This window comes from Sinohyriopsis cumingii, chromosome 13, assembly GCF_028554795.1.
Source record: "Sinohyriopsis cumingii isolate HCF-2022 chromosome 13, ASM2855479v2, whole genome shotgun sequence".
NCBI classification, from domain to species: Eukaryota; Metazoa; Mollusca; class Bivalvia; order Unionida; family Unionidae; genus Sinohyriopsis; species Sinohyriopsis cumingii.
In genome coordinates this window covers 68355746-68380857 of record NC_142973.1, presented here as the reverse complement: position 1 = coordinate 68380857, position 25112 = coordinate 68355746, and the positions used below count along the sequence as shown (strand labels likewise).

Here is a 25112-nt window from a genome sequence, read left to right as displayed (position 1 = left end):
GTTGATCTCTTTTAATCCATGGCATCATATAAAGGACTTGAAGTGGCCTAATTTTCTAGAAGTTGCTTGAATTTGATTTCCACCAGTCCATGGTGTCACATAGAAGAGTTATGATCCCCGAATTCCAGTCTTCATGACTTTGGTTTCTGTAGCATTACTTTACAAAAGACTTTTAGATCTCAATCAAATTTGGCATGCAGCTTTGTATTGATGTGACCTTGAATGGGTGCTGTTCCAATAATCCATATCATAAATGGCAGGAGTTACGACCCATGAATGCCCATTTTCCTAATTTAGCATTGAGTTCATAATCCAAGGATTCGGGGTTTAATACCCACCCAGGCCAGCCTAGGTTGGCTGCTTTGGTGTGTCCTTAGGAATGGCACTTAACTTTCATTTTCTCAGTGTGATATAGCCAATACTGTATTAAAAATGTTGTTAAAAATACACTAAGCTCAATTTTTTCTCTCTTTGAGTGCCTGCTGAGCTAGTTGTAGTTAGCAGGGCCAGTGGTGATAATAATTCAATTGATTACTTTTGACAGTAATCATCTGCAAACTTCCTGTTATTATTTTTGGTAGCAGTATTCTTCATCATTGTCTTGATGATAATAATAATAATAACACTAAAAATAACATTTTCTTTTTTCGTTATCCAGGTTTGTGATGATTGTATAATTTTACGCAGTGTGACCGGTGCAATATGTGATCGTTGGTGGTACGAAAAGCTAGTAAATATGACGTACTGTCCAAAAACACGAGTACTGTGCTTATGGAGGAAACATGGAGAAAAGGTTCAGTTAACCCAGTTTTATACTAAGAAGGTGAGCTGATATGATGAGACAAAAATGTATTTTGAATATTAGTACTTTAAATTAATAAACAATGGGTACATGTCAGAGCACTTTGCAGTAATTATGCACATTAAAAGTCTGTTGTATATTATCATGGTTTTCAATAACAGCATTTTAATGTTTGCACTTCAAGTTTCTGTGGAATACAATTGCAAATCATAAAAATATAATAATTTTTGTACATTGGTTCATCATGATTTTTATTTTCTACAAGGCCATGAATTTCTGAGATAAATAATTTTGCTAATTCACTGGAATGCCCATCAATAAACATTATGACAAAGAAATTTTGAGTTATTTTTAGATGTTTGCATGGTCTAGGGGCATGTAAGGCCACCTCTCATGTAAACAAACCAAGTTCAAATCTATCAGTATGCAAATGCATTTTTTTTCTTCCTTTCTTCTTTAGTATGTGCTGTTTTACCTTAAATTGGGAATTATGTTACTACTGATACTTTCAGTCAGAATTTACACAAAACTCCGCAAAACATAAATGGTAAACCACTGACATCATTGCACAGGATCCAGTAAGAAATCTGCTACGTCAGTCTTTTTTAAATATTGCTAGCCAATATGTTTGAGCGTGATATAATGAGAAAATTTGTTTGCTCAGAGTGGAAAAACATACATTTCATCTCAATGAAATGTTCGCTTGTTTCAAGCAAATTCTTTGGACAGTATAAATTTAAAACCTTTGCTGGAGAGATATATATATATATATATATATATATATATATATATATATATATATATATATATATATATATATATCAACACACACAAGATATGCAAACAGGTGGATATTGGGAAGGATGGGTGGAGTATAACAGGAAATAAAACAAGATCTTCAATTTTTTTTTGAGTAAATAAATAAAAAATAAAAAAATAATTAAAAAATTTGTTTCAGTTTTACAATCATTTCAGTTAGTGGCTGAAAGTCCTTGACTGATTAGTTTGCATTATGTGTGCTAGATAGTTATAGTACACTGTCATTTTTCAGTGCAGAGAATTGTATCTATGTGCTAGATGGTTATAGTACACTATCATTTTTCAGTGCAGAGAATTGTATCTATGTGAGCTAGATGGTTATAGTACAGTGTTATTTTTCAGTGCAGAGAATTGTATCTATGTGCTAGATGGTTATAGTACACTATCATTTTTCAGTGCAGAGAATTGTATCTATGTGTGCTAGATGGTTATGGTACAGTGTCATTTTTCAGTGCAGAGAATTGTATCTATGTGCTAGATGGTTATAGTACTTTGTCATTTTTCAGTGCAGAGAATTGTATCAATGTGTGCTAGATGGTTATAGTACACTGTCATTTTCAGTGCAGAGAATTGTATCAATGTGCTAGATGGTTATAGTACACTGTCATTTTTCAGTGCAGAGAATTGTATCAGTGTGTGCTAGATGGTTATAGTACAGTGTCATTTTTCAGTGCAGAGAATTGTATCTGTATGCTAGATGGTTATAGTACAGTGTCATTTTTCAGTGCAGAGAATTGTATCTATGTGCTAGATGGTTATAGTACAGTGTCATTTTTCAGTGCGGAGAATTGTATCTATGTGCTAGATGGTTATAGTACACTGTCATTTTTCAGTGCAGAGAATTGTATCAATGTGCTAGATAGTTAAAGTACACTATCATTTTTCAGTGCAGAGAATTGTATCTATGTGCTAGATGGTTATAGTACACTGTCATTTTTCAGTGCAGAGAATTGTATCTATGTGCTAGATGGTTATAGTACACTGTCATTTTTCAGTGCAGAGAATTGTATCAATGTGTGCTAGATGGTTATAGTACAGTGTCATTTTTCAGTGCGGAGAATTGTATCTATGTGCTAGATGGTTATAGTACTTTGTCATTTTTCAGTGCAGAGAATTGTATCAATGTGTGCTAGATGGTTATAGTACACTGTCATTTTTCAGTGCAGAGAATTGTATCAATGTGCTAGATGGTTATAGTACACTGTCATTTTTCAGTGCAGAGAATTGTATCAGTGTGTGCTAGATGGTTATAGTACAGTGTCATTTTTCAGTGCAGAGAATTGTATCTGTATGCTAGATGGTTATAGTACACTGTCATTTTTCAGTGCAGAGAATTGTATCTATGTGCTAGATGGTTATAGTACAGTGTCATTTTTCAGTGCGGAGAATTGTATCTATGTGCTAGATGGTTATAGTACACTGTCATTTTTCAGTGCGGAGAATTGTATCTATGTGCTAGATGGTTATAGTACACTGTCATTTTTCAGTGCAGAGAATTGTATCAATGTGCTAGATAGTTAAAGTACACTATCATTTTTCAGTGCAGAGAATTGTATCTATGTGCTAGATGGTTATAGTACACTCATTTTTCAGTGCAGAGAATTGTATCTATGTGTGCTAGATGGTTATAGTACACTGTCATTTTTCAGTGCAGAGAATTGTATCTATGTGCTAGATGGTTATAGTACACTGTCATTTTTCAGTGCAGAGAATTGTATCTATGTGTGCTAGATGGTTATAGTACACTGTCATTTTTCAGTGCAGAGAATTGTATCTATGTGCTAGATGGTTATAGTACACTGTCATTTTTTAGTGCAGAGAATTGTATCTGTGTGTGCTAGATGGTTATAGTACACTGTCATTTTTCAGTGCAGAGAATTGTATCAGTGTATGCTAGATGGTTATAGTACAGTGTCATTTTTCAGTGCAGAGAATTGTATCTATGTGCTAGATGGTTATAGTACACTGTCATTTTTCAGTGCAGAGAATTGTAGCTATGTGTGCTAGATGGTTATAGTACACTGTCATTTTTCAGTGCAGAGAACTGTATCTATGTGTGAAGGAGGCCATGGAAAAGGCTGCAGCCCGGAACAGTGGAAAGATTCCAGGTGAGCACTGACTGATTGGAAATTTGTCATAATTTTTGTAGCATGACCCCTAGAGGATTTAGTGTGATTTTAACAGGCATACATTCTGATGTTTATGAGCCTCATTTGTTTCCATGGGAATGGTATTTAGCTTCCATTTCCTTGGCATGTTACAGCCATTAATGTGTGAAAAGGTCCATTAAAACCAGCAGAAACAAAACTAGTGTCTTTGATCTGCACTCTGTTTATTGAATGATTTATTTCTATGTCTCTGATTAAGAGGGACGGTAAGTTTTTTTCTGTGAATTCTTTTAAAGGACGTGATTTTCATGTAAAATCTGGCACCATTAGGAAAGAGCCTAAGTTGTTGAAAATCAGTTGTAGCACACATTAGACATTGATATACTGATAATGCTGAATACAGATTTCTTTAAGCTAGTTAATTAACCTTTGAAAAACATGTTCTTTAGCCGAACATTTGATGAGTAACTTTTTATGTCAGGTATGGCATATACATTACTGATGCCTTGCACATAAAAAATTGTCAACAAGCCAAATGTGCAGATCTGGTGAAAGTCTGATCTTTGAATGGATTGGATTAAATCTAGTATAGTTGCCATGGCATCCATCTTGAAATTCTTGTCACTACTCCTTCAGAATGGATGGCCATATCAACATGGGGTTGACTTCTTGTGAGGCAGATATGGTCTTAAATGAAAATGTACCTATCAGACATGCCCTCATACATTTAATAAGGTGGACACCATGGATACTTTGACAATTTTATAGCCTCCCATCTTGAATGGATGGTGGAATAGATATGTGAGTTTACAATAAAAGATTTCCTACATGAAATTGTACTATAATGACATCCAATATGTTTAGCCATCATGAAAATCTTGTTAGTACTACTCCTCCTCAATTGATAGGCATTTGTATTGGCATGGGCTTTAGATTGTAAGACTGCTCCTTTTTTGGTGGATAGTTGTGTCAGCATGGGTTTTCAACTATAAGGCTTCTTATGATGTTTTGATGGTCCCAAATGAAAAGACACCAGTGAACATGCCTACAGACATGCAGTTGACAGGATAAAGTGCACTGAGTGGAAGCAGTTTAAGCTGGCAGAAGATATTTTTGATATGTATGGAATGTGACACAGGCCATACATGTGATATTTGAACATGCTTGGTGAAAAGACAGTGGGCTTCGCACACACATCTGAAGGGAAGGGCAAAAACATTATCAAAGAGGAGGATATCTTAGCGTAACTGTTGATGCCACCATGGTGAGTAATTTCCTTATGGAAGCAGATAGAAGACAAGTGAACCAGGGCATCACATATAGCTCCAGCTCTGCCTTCACCTCCTCAGTCTGAGCAAAAGTGGTTTTGGCAGTACAGTTAGGTTAAATAGCAAATAGGTATGACATCCTTTTTACACTTCCCATTACATGCAATTGACAGTGGTTTGCATCAGCTCAGATACAGCCTCACCTGGTGCATTTAGGAATTGATTATGGGGATCCAGATGACCCTTTTATGCTAAGACAGGACTCTGCCATCAAATATAGAGATCTTGTATGGTTAGTGCTGAATGCCTACATCGATGACCAGAGGGACTATTCATGATGATCTTATAGCATGTGTCTCTTTCACAAGTAAGAACCCACTGAGTATAATGCCACAATGGACAGAACTTACTCTCCTTTGTGCCACAGTGCCCAGTTTATCACAAGTAAGAACCCACTGAGTATAATGCCACAATGGACAGAACTTACTCTCCTTTGTGCCACAGTGCCCAGTTTATCACAAGTAAGAACCCACTGAGTATAATGCCACAATGGACAGAACTTACTCTCCTTTGTGCCACAGTGCCCAGTTTATCACAAGTAAGAACCCACTGAGTATAATGCCACAATGGACAGAACTTACTCTCCTTTGTGCCACAGTGCCCAGTTTATCACAAGTAAGAACCCACTGAGTATAATGCCACAATGGACAGAACTTACTCTCCTTTGTGCCACAGTGCCCAGTTTATCACAAGTAAGAACCCACTGAGTATAATGCCACAATGGACAGAACTTACTCTACTTTGTGCCACAGTGCCCAGTTTCTATTACAAACCCAGGGCTCTGTAGCTATGAAGTGGTCCATACCTGAAACAGAGTCAAGTAGGCCTGGTACCTTTTTTATTCAGCTCATCCCAGTGCTATCACCATTCAGCATCTGACATGTACTTAACAGCTCATCACAATTTATTATAGTACCAGCTGCAGTGACATTTTAGACCAGGATGCCCAGAACAATAACCAGACCATAGATGATACAGGAGGCGATGATCTTAGAGTTACCAATATCTTGTTCTGGATGATTCACATTTACTCTTGACTTGCTTCTCAGTTATTGCAGATGTCTGCATAATCCCACTCTTCACTTGACAACAAATTCATTGACAAGCTCCATCATCCCACTCTTCACTTGACAAAAAATTTATTGACAAGCTCCATCATCCCACTCTTCACTTGACAAAAAATTTATTGACAAGCTCCATCATCCAATTCTTTACTTTGCAACAAATTTATTGACAAGCTCTATCATCCCACTCTTCACTTCCCAACAAATTATACTAACAAGCTCTTCACTTGACAAAAAATTATGCTGACAAGCTCCATCATCCCACTCTTAATTTTACAACAAATTGTGCTGACAATTTCCATTGTCTTCACTTGACCTCATGAGGAATAGAGAAGACTAAGCCTTCTGTGTATTAATGAAGGAAGTTTGTGGCCTGCTACTACCTTAATTTTGCCCACTCATCCTGCTCCATCAACAGAAGTCCCAGAATCAGTTGATCTCTTGGCAAAGAAAGAGCAGCAATGTTCAAGTTGTTTCCACTCTGATAGCGTGGTGGACTTAGAGCACTTTTTACAGAGGCTATTACAAGACTCCAGTGTCAACAGACCATACTTTTTACAACAGTGATTGCAATCCAGTTTTATCTGTGTGTACTATAAGACACACAAGCCTGTGTTTCATACAGAATTCTCAGCCATTGGCAGAGATATAGCAAGCCTGGGAATGTCAGTACCTTCAGATTTACTGGAAACACTTACTAAAAAGTTGCTTCAGATTGTTGTTGCAAGAGATTGATGCTTGACCTGGTATCAGTGTCAGTCTTCCAGAAGTGGCAAATAGCCTAGCTTTATCCTTCTATTCTGCCTGCTTTTCATGCTTAGGAATTTTTTTGCAAATGGTGTGGGTGATGAATAGGACTACACAACACACTTGCCAGTGTAGTATGAATGTGTACAATGTTAAGTGGAGATTTCTCTCACAGTGGTGCAAGCATGATGCTGCCTACACCTAACTTTTTACAGTGGTTTTTTTCCGGTAAAGAAGTTAGTTCCCATCCCTATAAAAAGTGAACTTTCCACAATCTTGGTTATATGTTGGCATCATGGACAGGAGGATATAGTCCCCAACAAAGACCTCTCCAACCTTCTGGCAAAATTTGACCTGTCACGACTGAAGTCCTTGTCTTTGTGCCTGAAGTGGATTCTACCATGACTTTTCACATGGTTGAATAAGGCCCTATTTGAACAGCAGTGTTGAGCATCATTGGATCATCTCTTGTAAAACCTGTATCATAGTCACTGTAGCTACAACAGACAAAATCACTGAGGTACATGTCTTGTTGGTCAGTCTGAACTATCTACATTTCCATCATGATTGTTTAATTTGACTCCCGATGGCCTGTGCTTTCTCTCCTAAGAACAGACTCCCATTCTTTGGATATCATTAATTTGTGGTGAAACCTTTTTCGTCATAAGATCCTTTGCCTTGGGGTCATCAACAGGACCCATTGAGGGATTTCAAGTGGTGCCTGAAATGAGCTGAGCTCCTGCAAAGAGGGAGATTTTACTTATTTAAATCTTTGAAAAAGGGAATGGTCAATATCTCAGTTCAGGCTCTCTGTGACCCTGGATACAGTGGGTTGTTTGCCCTTCTCCAGCCTGTATATTATTTTTGAGTTGGAAGATGCCTCACAACTTTCATTACTTCCCAGCAGTTACATTCTGCATACTGAGTGACCATTACACTCCAGTAGCAACTGTAGTAAAGACAGGATTTAGTGACTATCCCAATATTCAAGGGAAGATCACTGTAGTCAAACTTCAGCCTATGTCTGCATACAAGTTTAACCATTTTTATAGCTAAAGGTTAACTTGGGAGGGCTAGATTTGTGAGACAGTAGCTGTACTCCTAGGGTAATATGATTTTATAAGTATTAATGAAGGAGCACTTTTACTCCAGCATTTGGTTTCCTAATTGATGGCAAATACATTTGTGCTGCAAATTTTATGATTGGGAAATGTGTTCCCTGATTTACATTATTGAAAATCTAATTTTTATTTATATGTTGGGGGTCCCTTTTTTTCTAGCTTAAAAACTTTATAATTAATAAGGTTCTTCTGAGGTCATATATACGTATTTTTGCAATTTTATATTTTTTTACACACACATACACCCATCCCCTTTCTTTACAATCTTTGCAATTTTGTAATGACAACTTTTTTTAAACCGTTCCAGTGGCCTAGTGGTTAGAGCATCCATCTCAGATGCGGGAGGTCATGGGTTCAATCCCTGGCCAAGTCATGATAATGTGACTGGGTGGGACATCATACTACCTGTCTGCAGCATGATGTCCCAGTGCTAAACATCACTATAAACTGCCACAATGCAGACATCGTAGTGATATGACTGAAAATTTGTTAAAGCTACATTAAAAATCCAAAATACACACACCCTTTTTTAAAAAACATATTGTTGGAGGTACCACAGAAGCTTTGTAACACTCTCCTTCCATGCAGACATATATCATGATTATGATAAAATATCAAGGGGTATAACCAGAATCTGAAATGATAAAGCGGATACTTAAGTTTTGGAAGCATTAACAAAATTGTGACAAGATCACTTGATGGATGATCATTGTTTTGAAAATAATTACTCTGTCCAACAAAGTTTAATTTGTGTCCTGGCAACAAGTCCTTGTAAATCAACATACCCCGCAAAGTTGTAAATTATTTAAAATTCTGCTTTTACAGAGGCTGCCACTCACAAATGTTTCTTCTGCATAAACATTTCAGTTTTTTTTAATTTGATGCTTGTGATTTCCTTTCTCCACTCCAATATTTGAGTGAGATCACTATCATGACATTTAAGGAAATGTCTCTGACAGCCTTTAGCTTTGAATATGACAGATGCACTTGAAATAAACCAGTTTTTACTTTTGCTTTGACATCATAAGGAAAATTGACTAATAACTCCATACTGAATAAAATCTTTCAGATGTCTTCAAGTTGCTTTGCATGTAATTTTCATTTGGGTGATGGGGGTCAGGGAGGCTGAGTGGTCTGAGACACTTGCCTTTACAGATCACGGAGTTGGTTAGAGGCTTGGCCAGTGTGAGTATTTGAGAAAGTTAACCAGTAGCTTTCCATGGGTCAGTGGTTCTTCATGGGGTTCACCCAGGTTCTTCCTCAACCTGTACTGATGTACTGATCACTTTGTATAGCCTATTACATGCTGAATAATGGCGATAAACCCATAACAACAAAATTTTCATTTGGTGTTTATGAAATGGGAGACAATTTGAAAACATTTGAATAATTTCATCCAATGTTGAGGTAATACAGAACAGGCACTTTTCATGATGGTGTCAAAGTGAAAGAAAGAACCTGTGTGCATGATTATTTTGGTGTCAGACGAGTGACCTCAATGAAATGGAGAGAAAAATAACTGTCCTGTTTGTGTTAAATCATTGACGTACTTGAGTACACGACAGAATTACACTTGATTCACAATGTTAAATGACCCGTAACTCAATGAACACTTAAGACATAGGCACAAACTATACATTGTTGGAAAGATCAATAATATTTTCTACATAACAAATACAAGAAATGAGACTGTTAAAGAGCCACTGTGGGAGGCACTCGATTTAAGTTCCACCAAACCACATAACAGGGTGAGGTCAAAGGTTGATTTGATTTGTCTGCTGTGAAAATTTATGTGTGTGTGGAGATCTTTTGGCAACTGCATGAAACTTATTTTCAACAAAGTTTGCCTATTTGACAATGCTGTGTGTGTTAGGCACTCACTGACAATTTGGATGATGTTCTTTTCCTCATGGCAATACCAATACCTTTTTGCCCCAATAATGTGTTATGTTGTACCTAATGACATACCATCTTGTAGAAAATGCTTTTTACTTCTTTTTTACATCCTTATCATTGATCTTTAATCTTTAGATTAAAAAAATATGAGTGAGAATTGAGAGAAAAATAATCATATCCCTCACTTTGGAATGGTGGACACATTGGCACATACAGTGATCATATTAATCACATGCAGTATACTCATTTACCCTTATATACTTAGTTGTAATTTAGATCCAACCACAAACAGGATAGATCCTGATCTGCCATTGCAGATGGCATGGTCTGTGTTTCTGTTCAACTGATTACTCCTAACAAACTGCACAGACCCAGATCTGCCATCATCTTGTGATGGTACATCTAGGTCTATGCAGTTTGCAGTTGGTTCCAACTTATAAGAATATATACGGTACTTACCTGGATTGATTCCATGTTATTAGAGCTTGTGTGTACAGATATACTTAGCCATTAATACTGGAACATAAATTCTGGAAATTTTGCTTGGGTTGCACAAAAATCGGCTTGTGACCATTGTAAATATAACCTCTTGTTTAGCTCAAATGTCAGCCTGTGATCATTGTAAATATAACCTATTCTGTTGCATTAAAGTCATATTGTGACCATTGTAAATGTAACATCTCAAATCTAGCACAAAATTCAGTCTGTGACCATTGTAAATATAACCTCTTCTTTAGCACAAAAGTCAGCCAGTGATCATTGTAAATATAACATCTCAAATGCAGCACAGAAGTCAGCCTGTGACCATTGTAAATATAACCTCTTCTGTAGCACAAAAGTCAGCCTGTGATCATTTTAAATATAACATCTCAAATGGAGCACAGAAGTCATCCTGTGAATATTGTAAATATAACATCACAAATGCAGCACAGAAGTCAGCCTGTGAATATTGTAAATATAACATCTCAAATGCAGCACAGAAATCAGCCTGTGACCACTGTAAATATAACCTCTTCTGTAGCACAAACGTCAGCATGTGATCATTGTAAATGTAACATCTCAAATGCAGCACAAAAGTTAACCTGTGACCATTGTAAATATAACTTCTTCTGTAGCACAAAAGTCTGCTTGTGACCATTGTAAATATAACCTCTTCTGTAGCACAAAAGTCTGCTTGTGACCATTGTAAATGTAACATCTCAAATGCAGCACAGAAGTCAGCCTGTGAATATTGTAAATGTAACATCCCAAATGTAGCACAGAAGTCCGTCTGTGACCATTGTAAATATAACCTCTTCTTTAGCACAAAAATCAGCCTGTGGTCATTGTAAATATAACATCTCAAATGCAGTATAGAAGTCAGCCTGTGAATATTGTAAATATAACATCTCAAATGCAGCACAGACGTCTGCCTGTGACCATTGTAAATATAACCTCTTCCATAGCACAAAAGTCAGCCTGTGATCATTGTAAATATAACCTCTTCTTTAGCACAAAAGTCAGCCTGTGATCATTGTAAATATAACCTATTCTTTAGCACAAAAGTCAGCCTGTGATCATTGTAAATATAACATCTCAAATGCAGCATAGATGTCAGCCTGTGACCATTCTAAATATAACTTCTTCTGTGGCACATAAGTCAGCCTGTGATCACTGTAAATGTAACATCTCAAATGCAGCACAAAAGTTAACATGTGACCATTGTAAATATAACCTCTTCTGTAGCACAAAAGTCTGCTTGTGACCATTGTAAATGTAACATTTCAAATGCAGCACAGAAGTCAGCCTGTGAATATTGTAAATGTAACATCCCAAATGTAGCACAAAAGTCAGGCTGTGACCATTGTAAATATAACCTCTTCTTTAGTACAAAAGTCAGCCTGTTATCATTGCAAATATAACATCTCAAATGCAGCATAGAAAAAAGTCAGCCTGTGAATATTGTAAATATAACCTCTTCTGTAGCACAAAAGTCTGCTTGTGACCATTGTAAATGTAACATCTCAAATGCAGCACAGAAGTCAGCCTGTGAATATTGTAAATGTAACATCCCAAATGTAGCACAGAAGTCCGTCTGTGACCATTGTAAATATAACCTCTTCTTTAGCACAAAAATCAGCCTGTGGTCATTGTAAATATAACATCTCAAATGCAGTATAGAAGTCAGCCTGTGAATATTGTAAATATAACATCTCAAATGCAGCACAGACGTCTGCCTGTGACCATTGTAAATATAACCTCTTCCATAGCACAAAAGTCAGCCTGTGATCATTGTAAATATAACCTCTTCTTTAGCACAAAAGTCAGCCTGTGATCATTGTAAATATAACCTATTCTTTAGCACAAAAGTCAGCCTGTGATCATTGTAAATATAACATCTCAAATGCAGCATAGATGTCAGCCTGTGACCATTCTAAATATAACTTCTTCTGTGGCACATAAGTCAGCCTGTGATCACTGTAAATGTAACATCTCAAATGCAGCACAAAAGTTAACATGTGACCATTGTAAATATAACCTCTTCTGTAGCACAAAAGTCTGCTTGTGACCATTGTAAATGTAACATTTCAAATGCAGCACAGAAGTCAGCCTGTGAATATTGTAAATGTAACATCCCAAATGTAGCACAAAAGTCAGGCTGTGACCATTGTAAATATAACCTCTTCTTTAGTACAAAAGTCAGCCTGTTATCATTGCAAATATAACATCTCAAATGCAGCATAGAAAAAAGTCAGCCTGTGAATATTGTAAATATAACCTCTTCTGTAGCACAAAAGTCTGCTTGTGACCATTGTAAATGTAACATCTCAAATGCAGCACAGAAGTCAGCCTGTGAATATTGTAAATGTAACATCCCAAATGTAGCACAGAAGTCCGTCTGTGACCATTGTAAATATAACCTCTTCTTTAGCACAAAAATCAGCCTGTGGTCATTGTAAATATAACATCTCAAATGCAGTATAGAAGTCAGCCTGTGAATATTGTAAATATAACATCTCAAATGCAGCACAGACGTCTGCCTGTGACCATTGTAAATATAACCTCTTCCATAGCACAAAAGTCAGCCTGTGATCATTGTAAATATAACCTCTTCTTTAGCACAAAAGTCAGCCTGTGATCATTGTAAATATAACCTATTCTTTAGCACAAAAGTCAGCCTGTGATCATTGTAAATATAACATCTCAAATGCAGCATAGATGTCAGCCTGTGACCATTCTAAATATAACTTCTTCTGTGGCACATAAGTCAGCCTGTGATCACTGTAAATGTAACATCTCAAATGCAGCACAAAAGTTAACATGTGACCATTGTAAATATAACCTCTTCTGTAGCACAAAAGTCTGCTTGTGACCATTGTAAATGTAACATTTCAAATGCAGCACAGAAGTCAGCCTGTGAATATTGTAAATGTAACATCCCAAATGTAGCACAAAAGTCAGGCTGTGACCATTGTAAATATAACCTCTTCTTTAGTACAAAAGTCAGCCTGTTATCATTGCAAATATAACATCTCAAATGCAGCATAGAAAAAAGTCAGCCTGTGAATATTGTAAATATAACCTCTTCTGTAGCACAAAAGTCTGCTTGTGACCATTGTAAATGTAACATCTCAAATGCAGCACAGAAGTCAGCCTGTGAATATTGTAAATGTAACATCCCAAATGTAGCACAGAAGTCCGTCTGTGACCATTGTAAATATAACCTCTTCTTTAGCACAAAAATCAGCCTGTGGTCATTGTAAATATAACATCTCAAATGCAGTATAGAAGTCAGCCTGTGAATATTGTAAATATAACATCTCAAATGCAGCACAGACGTCTGCCTGTGACCATTGTAAATATAACCTCTTCCATAGCACAAAAGTCAGCCTGTGATCATTGTAAATATAACCTCTTCTTTAGCACAAAAGTCAGCCTGTGATCATTGTAAATATAACCTATTCTTTAGCACAAAAGTCAGCCTGTGATCATTGTAAATATAACATCTCAAATGCAGCATAGATGTCAGCCTGTGACCATTCTAAATATAACTTCTTCTGTGGCACATAAGTCAGCCTGTGATCACTGTAAATGTAACATCTCAAATGCAGCACAAAAGTTAACATGTGACCATTGTAAATATAACCTCTTCTGTAGCACAAAAGTCTGCTTGTGACCATTGTAAATGTAACATTTCAAATGCAGCACAGAAGTCAGCCTGTGAATATTGTAAATGTAACATCCCAAATGTAGCACAAAAGTCAGGCTGTGACCATTGTAAATATAACCTCTTCTTTAGTACAAAAGTCAGCCTGTTATCATTGCAAATATAACATCTCAAATGCAGCATAGAAAAAAGTCAGCCTGTGAATATTGTAAATATAACCTCTTCTGTAGCACAAAAGTCTGCTTGTGACCATTGTAAATGTAACATCTCAAATGCAGCACAGAAGTCAGCCTGTGAATATTGTAAATGTAACATCCCAAATGTAGCACAGAAGTCCGTCTGTGACCATTGTAAATATAACCTCTTCTTTAGCACAAAAATCAGCCTGTGGTCATTGTAAATATAACATCTCAAATGCAGTATAGAAGTCAGCCTGTGAATATTGTAAATATAACATCTCAAATGCAGCACAGACGTCTGCCTGTGACCATTGTAAATATAACCTCTTCCATAGCACAAAAGTCAGCCTGTGATCATTGTAAATATAACCTCTTCTTTAGCACAAAAGTCAGCCTGTGATCATTGTAAATATAACCTATTCTTTAGCACAAAAGTCAGCCTGTGATCATTGTAAATATAACATCTCAAATGCAGCATAGATGTCAGCCTGTGACCATTCTAAATATAACTTCTTCTGTGGCACATAAGTCAGCCTGTGATCACTGTAAATGTAACATCTCAAATGCAGCACAAAAGTTAACATGTGACCATTGTAAATATAACCTCTTCTGTAGCACAAAAGTCTGCTTGTGACCATTGTAAATGTAACATTTCAAATGCAGCACAGAAGTCAGCCTGTGAATATTGTAAATGTAACATCCCAAATGTAGCACAAAAGTCAGGCTGTGACCATTGTAAATATAACCTCTTCTTTAGTACAAAAGTCAGCCTGTTATCATTGCAAATATAACATCTCAAATGCAGCATAGAAAAAAGTCAGCCTGTGAATATTGTAAATATAACCTCTTCTGTAGCACAAAAGTCTGCTTGTGACCATTGTAAATGTAACATCTCAAATGCAGCACAGAAGTCAGCCTGTGAATATTGTAAATGTAACATCCCAAATGTAGCACAGAAGTCCGTCTGTGACCATTGTAAATATAACCTCTTCTTTAGCACAAAAGTCTGCTTGTGACCATTGTAAATGTAACATTTCAAATGCAGCACAGAAGTCAGCCTGTGAATATTTGTAAATGTAACATCCCAAATGTAGCACAGAAGTCAGTCTGTGACCATTGTAAATATAACCTCTTCTTTAGTACAAAAGTCAGCCTGTGATCATTGCAAATATAACATCTCAAATGCAGCATAGAAGTCAGCCTGTGAATATTGTAAATATAACCTCTTCTGTAGCATAAAAGTCAGCCTGTGATCATTGTAAATATAACATCTCAAATGCAGCATAAAAGTCAGCCTGTGAATATTGTAATTAGAACATCTCAAATGCAGCACAGAAGTCAGCCTGTGACCATTGTAAATATAACCTCTTCTGTAGCACAAAAGTCTGCTTGTGACCATTGTAAATGTAACATCTCAAATGCAGCACAGAAGTCAGCCTGTGAATATTGTAAATGTAACATCCCAAATGTAGCACAGAAGTTAGTCTGTGACCATTGTAAATATAACCTCTTCTTTAGTACAAAAGTCAGCCTGTGATCATTGTAAATATAACATCTCAAATGCAGCACAGAAGTCAGCCTGTGACCATTGTAAATATAACCTATTCTGTAGCACAGAAGTCAGCCTGTGAACATATTGAATGCAGCATAGATGTCAGCCTGTGACCATTGTAAATATAACTTCTTCTGTGGCACAAAAGTCAGTCTGTGATCATTGTAAATATAACATCTCAAATGCAGCACAAAAACAAGTGACCATTGTAAATATAACCTCTTCTGTAGCACAAAAGTCAGCCTATGATCATTGTAAATATAACATTTCAAATGCAGCACACAAGTCAGCCTGTGGATATTGTAAATGTAACATAAATCTAGCACAAATGTCAGCCTGTGACCATTGTAAATATAACCTCTTTAGCAGAAAAGTCAACCTGTGATCTTTGTAAATATAACATCTCAAATGCAGCACAAAAGTCAACCTTTGACCATTGTAAATATAACCTCTTCTGTAGCACAAAAGTCATCCTGTGATCATTGTAAATATAACATCTCAAATGCAGCAAAAAGTCAGCCTGTGAATATTGTAAATATAACATCTCAAATGTAGCACAGAAGTCAGCCTGTGACCATTGAAAATATAACCTCTTCTGTAGCACAAAAGTCAACCTGTGACCACTGTAAATGTAATCACTTCTGTAGCACAAATGTCAGCATGTGACCACTGTAAATGTAACATCTCAAATGCAGCACAGAAGTCAGCCTGTGACCATCGTAAATATAACTTATCTCTTCTGATTGGTTAGCAGTAAGTGTTCAGCACATAATCAGAGTCACAACTCTCGATTTTTGCAACTGCTATGAATTTGTTTTGGTTTTTTGAGAGCATCAGTGTTGAGGGTTTTGAGACAGTAAACTACATTCTTGTCAGAGACTTAAATTCATGAAATGGGGATGGGGTCCTGTTGTTTCCACAGAAGGATAAGTTTTCACTGAGTATTTAGATTAGTGGAAAAATTTCAGCTCGCAGCATTTCAGGATCAGATGTAAAAATTGTTTTTAAAAACTGCTGTTAAATGAAAGAAAGAACTTGGAGATACTTCACTTTTCCTGTGCTCAAAATTAGTAGTTTAATAGTAGTAACATATAACCTGCTACTATTGCATTGCTTACCATTTCAGGGATGCCAGGTCCCCAATCCAAGCTAATTATTACTTCTTCCAATTAGTAATTGGAGTCGCAGAATTGAAAATAACATAATATCAGATTCCTTAGTCATAGTGGAATACCTTTCTGTTTTTAACTTTGTGTGAGTTTCATGTGTGCTCAGAGCACTTCTCAAAATTTGCCTTAATTCTCTTTATTAAACTGCTTTGGTGGCCTGGTGGTAATAGTGTCTGCCTCAGATGCAGGAGGTTGTGGGTTCGAACCCCAGCTGAGTCATACCAAAGACTTATAAAAATGGTACTAACAGCTGGCTCACTAGGTGGTCAGCATTTAAAGGTTAGTGTTAGGACTGGTTGACCTGGTGTCAGGATAATGTGACTGGGTAGGACATCATGCTACATCTGGAAGGAAACCACCAAAGTACCAGTACAGTGAAGATACAGTGATTCATACCATCTGAAAGGAATACTGTGGTAAGCTGGTAATACCACACACCTCTCCTTCAGGGAGGTACAAATTCTCTTCTTTGCATTGAAATAATGAACCTCTTCTGATGAGCAATCTAAGAGGTAATCATTCTCCGAGCCTGCCATATTCCAATCAAAAGCAATATCTTGACCAACAGCCTATCCATGAGAGGCTGTATTGTCCTCACAGAATGGTCTCTGCACCAGTTGGTAGCATAGGCACTTTTTCATCTGTGCTGGAGACCATTAATGGACTTGGTCACTTGGAGACTGAAAAACAAGCTCCCTTTTTATGTATCTCCAGTAGCAGATCAGAGAGCTTCAGAGGTGAAATTTTCACTCAGAAATGGAATTGGCCATACGTTTATCCTTTTCCACCTGTTGTCTACCTGATCAGGATCTCCATGTCCCAACTTATCCAGATAGCCCTCATGTTGCCACAACAGTCCTGGTTCAGCAATCTACTCAACCTGTTGGTAAACGAGCACAGATTACCAGAGACAGTGGATTGCCTTCACAGCACAGGTATTCTCTCCTACCCACAGATCATCCACCTTCACACTTTGCTCATGTCAAACTGTCTAGGCCAATTTTCAAGCAGTGTTTCTAATTGCACTGCCTAGGTTATGAAGAAATCCATTTCCAAAAACAATGCAGAATGGTGAATCTTTTTGTACAGTAGGAAACATGTTGATCCCAGCTGCCTGTCCCTCCTTTAAACGCATTTGCAAACTTCTCTTCCTTTTGAAGGAAAGAGACTGTTCTGTGATAACAGTGTAAGGGCTGTAGAGCCCATTCTAATACTCTGAAGTTCTCTAAGGGTTCTACCATTGTGTTGGATTCTCATCTTTCTGATCTTGTCAGGTATTTTCAGCTTCAGAGACCAGTATTTCACTTAATAATGCCAAGATGGAACCTTTCATACATTTTTTGGCCATTACCAAAACCTTCTTACAAACCAATTAAATCTTCCTTTAAGAACTTTACCCATTTAAACAATCTTCCTCCTCTGTTTAACATTAGCAAGGAGGAGTGACCTTTATACATTTTTAGTGGAAAAGGGCTGTCTGCAGTTCAATGGTAACTGGGATTTAGTTTCTCTTCCTTGGCAGCCTGGGTTTATTTCTAAGAATCAGTTTCAGTTTCAGTCATCTAATAAGTTCCTTTGCCCAGCGATAGCACTGAGGTTTAAATCCTCTAAAGGGAAAAGAAGCAGTGAAAATAGCCTCTTTCTACTTCTCAAAGGTTCTTCTGATATTTTGTTCTTCTGTCAAGAGAGATTATCTCAAGAGGGAACTTTTCAAAACAATTAAAGCCAATCAGGTTTGGGCTGTTGCTTTTCATTGGACCCACTCCTACTTGAATTATTCCTCATTGGATGACATTATGAGAGCTGCCTTCTGGTGGTTTCAGCCTTATACCCCTTACTTTTGTTGTTGCACTAGAATGAAGTTTTTTATATGTTGGGTCCAGTCATGAAGGCACATCATGTATGAAAGCCATGTACCAGCTTACAGTAGTGAAATTTCCTACTATAAGACAAAGTCCATTGTATACCACTTTTTGTAAATTCACCAAAGCAAGATGTAGGCAATATATTTCTGCTGTTACAGGACAGTGTATTTTTTGAGAGTAAAAATTGTTTTAATTGAGTAATTCTTATCTGCTACTATTGCAAAGATTTCCTGCTTCCAACCCACTCTTATTGCCTCAGTCTAATTCACAAGAGAAAAGTATTCCGATAGCAATATAATAGTAGCCCTGCATATTTTTTATTATTCATGTATTAAAACTTAAAAATCAGCTAAAATTTCGTGAAGAGCCAGACTAAATTAATATATTCAACCGTAATGCATGTTAAAGCAAGTTTCAATTTGAACTTGTGATTTTCATAAAATATTGACAAGGATACATTAAGTTTACATCAAAAAACAAAACACGGCTCTTCTCTATTTTTAAAATATATTTTTGTTTTTCCACCCAAAATCTTGATACATTACAACTATTGTCCATACTATTTATAGATTTTTTTTTGGACACTTTCTTTAGTGCCGAGTCTAAGTACATACTGTTCTGGATGAAGGCTTTAATCTTGACAATATTTACAGGTGTTTGAAAATGCTGGGATAATGTTCATGTAGTTTATGCACAGGATCATGGTCATATAACAAGGTGTACCATATATACTAGCTTATGGTCATACTAATTGATACTAAAGCTTGTCATATAACAAGTATTACTGTATATACTTAGATTATGATAATACTAATCAACACTCAAGCTTGTCATATAACAAGGTGTACCATATATACTAGATTATGATAATACTAATCGACACTCAAGCTTGTTCTGTACTAGACACTCAAGCTGGTAATAATAAGTTATACATACTAGCTTATGGTCATACTGATTGACACTAAAGCTTGTCATATAATAAGTTGGACTGTATATACTAGATTATGATAATACTAATCAACACTCATGCTTGTTCTGTACTAGACACTCAAGCTGGTAATAATAAGTTATGCATACTAGCTTATGGTCATACTGATTGACACTCATGCTTTCCATATTTACTAGCTTTTGGTCATACTAATTGACACTAAAACTTGTCTTAAGTTGTACTAGCTTATGGTCATACCAGCTGACACTTACTAGCTTATAGCCATACTAATTGACACTCAGTCTTGTCATAATTAGTTGTACCATATTTACTAGCTTATGGTCATACTGATCAAGACTCAAGCTTGTCATATAAGTTGTACCCATATTTACTAGCTTATTATTGTCCTAATTGACACTCAATCTTGTCATAATTAGTTGTACCATATTTACTAGCTTATTATTGTCCTAATTGACACTCAGTCTTGTCATAATTAGTTGTACCATATTTAATAGCTTATTATTGTCCTAATTGACACTTAATCTTGTCATAATTAGTTGTGCCATATTTAATAGCTTATTATTGTCCTAATTGACACTCAATCTTGTCATAATTAGTTGTACCATATTTAATACCTTATTATTGTCCTAATTTACACTCAATCTTGTCATAATTAGTTGTACCATATTTAATAGCTTATTATTGTCCTAATTGACACTCAGTCTTGTCATAATTAGTTGTACCATATTTAATACCTTATTATTGTCCTAATTTACACTCAATCTTGTCATAATTAGTTGTACCATATTTAATAGCTTATTATTGTCCTAATTGACACTCAATCTTGTCATAATTAGTTGTACCATATATACTGGCTTATAAGTTGGATCCAACTGCAAAATGTATAAATCCAGGGCTGCTATCACAATGCACTGACAGATCACAATGCACTGACAGATCTGGGTATATTCAGTTTGTTTGGACTAATCAGTAGAATAAACGTTGACCGGTAACTGATTGCATAATTTGTGGTGACAGATCAGGATTTATGTTGTTTGTAGATTTTACTCTAAGAATTTTGTTTAAAAACTCTAACTTCAAGGTTCTGAATTAATTGCATTATTTAAAATTGAATGGTGTATTTTGTTAAAAACTTTATAACACAAATTTATGCTATAGGGCAGTCGTCAGGATGTTAGTCATACATTTTTGACTGTGTTAGACAGCTTAGTGACCAAGAATACAAGTCAGAATAATTGTGGGTGCATTCAGTTATATGGCTTTGTTTGAGTGGGTGTTCATACATAGATGCTATCATTTTAAATGTACAAGGAACATCAGGAACTTGAACCAAATGCATAGATTATATTGGTTGAACATACCATTTTACAACATAACTTTTGCTTACAGCAGAATTAATATGCAGAAAAGTTTGAACTAAATGCTTAAATTTCTTTATGCCATTTTTGTTGATTTGTCCTCATCAAATATGCAAATACACTATCTATCTAGAACTCCACATTATGATATGCTTTCAATGCTCATTGTTTACCGCTACGTATGACTCAGATTGTGTGCTCTGTTAATCTCTTATTGTGATTGGCCAAGGCATGATCCCTATGTTGTGTCATCAGAGCCTATTGTTGTGGTTGGCCAAGGCACGATCCCCTATGTTGTGTCATCAGAGCCTGTTGTTGTGGTTGGCCAAGGCACGATTCCCTATGTTGTCACCAGATCCTCTTATTGTCACTGGCCATTGCATGATCCCCTATGTTGTGTCATCAGAGCCTATTGTTGTGGTTGGCCAAGGCACGATCCCTTATGTTGTCACCAGATCCTCTTATTGTCACTGGCCATTGCATGATCCCCTATGTTGTGTCATCAGAGCCTATTGTTGTGGTTGGCCAAGGCACGATCCCCTATGTTGTCACCAGATCCTCTTATTGTCACTGGCCATTGCTTGATCCCCTATGTTGTGTCATCAGAGCCTATTGTTGTGGTTGGCCAAGGCACGATCCCCTATATTGTTACCAGATCCTCTTATTGTCACTGGCCATTGCATAATCCCCCTATGTTGTGTCACCAGATCCTCTTATTGTCACTGGCCATTGCATGATCCCATATGTTGTGTCACCAGATCCTCTTACAGTCACTGGCCATTGCATAATCCCCTATGTTGTATCACCAGATCCTCTTACTGTCACTGGCCATTGCATGATCCCATATGTTGTATCACCAGATCCTCTTACTGTCACTGGCCATTGCATAATCCCCTATGTTGTGTCACCAGATCCTCTTACTGTCACTGGCCATTGCATGATCCCATATGTTGTATCACCAGATCCTCTTACTGTCACTGGCCATTGCATTATCCCATATGTTGTATCACCAGATCCTCTTACTGTCACTTGCCATTGCATAATCCCCTATGTTGTGTCACCAGATCTTCTTACTGTCGCTGGCCAAGGCATGATCCCATATGTTGTATCACCAGATCCTCTTACTGTCACTGGCCATTGCATTATCCCATATGTTGTATCACCAGATCCTCTTACTGTCACTTGCCATTGCATAATCCCCTATGTTGTGTCACCAGATCTTACTGTCGCTGGCCAAGGCATGATCCCTTATGTTGTATCACTAAATCTTCTTAATGTGAATTTGCTGTGTACAATGTTGTGTGCTGAAAACATGGAATATTAAACAATTGGTTAAAAAAATTTATGATTGAAAGGGAAAATTAGAAAAAAAATATAATCTATGATTAGACTTTTCAGGGGAAAAAGAAAAAATAGCCTTGACAATTGAGTAAGGATGAATATAATGTATCTCCTTGACTCACAATTTGCACTGAACTGGTTTTCCTTCTCAGCATTTAAACTTATAAAATTCAGTTTTATATCTAAATTTAAAATTTCTACTGCTTTTAGGTTGGAAAACTTTCACGTGAAAGTTGGTAGGGATAATATACATGCAATAGTCTGGGTCCATTTGTCTGTCTGTCCATCCATCGGTTGCACTTTATTCATCCCATAACAAACTTGCCTTTGTCAGTGTATGTGTTAAATGGGTATTGCTGTTTGCTTCACTCAGAGACAACTTGGAGGTGTCAAAATGTCAAATTGATTGCATGACAGGGATTTTCTAGAATTATCAGGAATATGTCAAAGGACTTTCATTGCTTGGGGTAGGTGGGATGTAACTTGTCAGACTGTCAACAACAAAGATCCTGATCTGCCTTAGCATAATGCACCAGCAGATCAGAATCTGTTTTTTGTTCTACTGATGACTTCTAACAAACTGCCATGACCCAGATCTATGGATGCTTTATATAATGCTAGACCTGGGTCTGTGTCGTTTGCTGCTGGACTTATAAGTGGATATGCATGGTACTGTAATTGATCCATGTTTTCAGCAGATATTCATCCAGGCAAGGAGAACTTCATTTCTGTCCAGTCCACAAAAGTGATCATAATCCATTATTTATCTTTGAAAAATATAAGTTGGTTTATCTAGAGGTACTTTTATTAATTAAAGATTTATAGTTTTTAATGATTTTTTTTCCCCCTACTAATCAGTGATTTTTTTTTTTCAGGCTCTAAATTAGAGATGGTGTGCAATTTTCTTTTGTCTCCCCTCTCTAGTTCCATCTTTTTAAAAACTGAATTATACATTTAATAAGAGTTTGATTTCCTTTTATTTAGTCTTTTTTTTTAAAAGAAGGAAAAAACAGATAATATAGAAATTGAAATATATATCAAAATTGCTCAACTCATTATGAACTTTAAAAAGTTAAATATTGAGAAACTGAATACCATTAGGACAACATTACTTGTATTGTAGGTCCTCCATACAACATAAACAGTTTTTACCTTCGTCTTCTACTAGAGATTCTGATAATGTTCCAGATTTCATTCCAGAACAAAGAAGAAAATAATTTTTTTTTTTAAACTGTGCACTGTTAGTGTGCAAACCTTTTGTTTTACAATTCTTCATCATTTGGCCAACAGCTAAACTTCTAAAAAAAAATTGTATACTATTAAAAAATGATTATCAGCCTCCATCATTTAGCCTTTAGCCTTTTGACCTTTACCCTTTCCTTTCAGGCCCAGAACTGGGCGGGGAATTCCCAGTGCAGGACCTTAAGTCTGGACAGGGAGGGTTACTTCAAGTTTGTATGGAAGGCATAGGTTTACTCCTTGCTAATAGTAAGGTAGGGACCCGGTCTATTTTAGCATCCAGCATGTATGTAATTCCTTTGTAGCAGTCTGTATGTTGTTGCTTTTATGAATGCTTTGTATTTATTCATTGTATTTATTCATGGAATGCTACACTTTTATTGCTTACAGACAGTATTTCCTTTGTGATCAATCCTCCAAACAATTTTTGTTCTTTTTTATTTTATCCACTCTCTCTGGACATACTATGGATTTGATTGCATGTCCAGTTGACTTGGTTACCACTTGCTGTGATAAATTATGACTGACAATGTTCTTCCCAGAAACCTGGTAACTAGGAGCCATTCAGTTTGTGCCATTAGCCAATGCTAATCTATTTATAATGTCAATTTATAGCACGTGACCTTTTGAGCATGCCTACTAACTTGCTTCAAATTATTATGTCCCTGTACAAGTCATATTTGAAAATTTAATTACACCTTTAAATTTTGATTTCCTACTTTTTTCACTCCCCATCAAGAAATATTTGAGGGAAGATCATTATATAAACACCCAAAGAAATACGACAAAGTCAGTGTTAAAATATAGTGCCGTTTTTTCATGAAGCAAACCAAAAGGTGTTATCCACTGTAAACCAGAGTGAAGTCACAATGAAAACGCTGCAATTTGAAAACAATTTAACTTCCCGTTGCACTAGTAATAATTAAATTGAACTTCTCCTTGCACTGGTAATGATTAAATTGAACTTCCCCTTGCACTAGTAATGATTAAATTGAACTTCTCCTTGTACTGGTAATGATTAAATTGAACTTCTCCTTGTACTGGTAATGATTAAATTGTACTTTCCCTTGCACTAGTAATGATTAAATTGAACTTCTCCTTGTACTGGTAATGATTAAATTGAACTTCTCCTTGTACTGGTAATGATTAAATTGAACTTCCCCTTGCACTAGTAATGATTAAATTGAACTTCTCCTTGCACTGGTAATGATTAAATTGAACTTCCCCTTGCACTAGTAATGATTAAATTGAACTTCTCCTTGTACTGGTAATGATTAAATTGTACTTTCCCTTGCACTGGTAATGATTAATTTGAACTTCCCATTGCACTGGTAATGATTAAACCCAACATCTGCTTTCCTTGACCCAATTTAGTGCCAGTATCCAATTATACAAGTCCATAGCCATTGACTATTTTCATCTGGAATT

The 25112-nt window shown here is 36.4% G+C and overlaps 1 protein-coding gene across 1 annotated transcript in view; it reads left to right on the top strand.

The window, feature by feature from the left end:
• Positions 1–25112, top strand: part of LOC149785784 (MAP kinase-activating death domain protein-like) — a 274806-nt gene that overhangs the window by 192467 nt on the left and 57227 nt on the right. The window contains exons 27-29 of the mRNA XM_089979703.1: positions 659–823; positions 3657–3729; positions 23832–23938. Coding sequence (XP_089835829.1) covers positions 659–823; positions 3657–3729; positions 23832–23938 — 345 coding nt within the window. The remainder of the gene's footprint in view (positions 1–658; positions 824–3656; positions 3730–23831; positions 23939–25112) is intronic.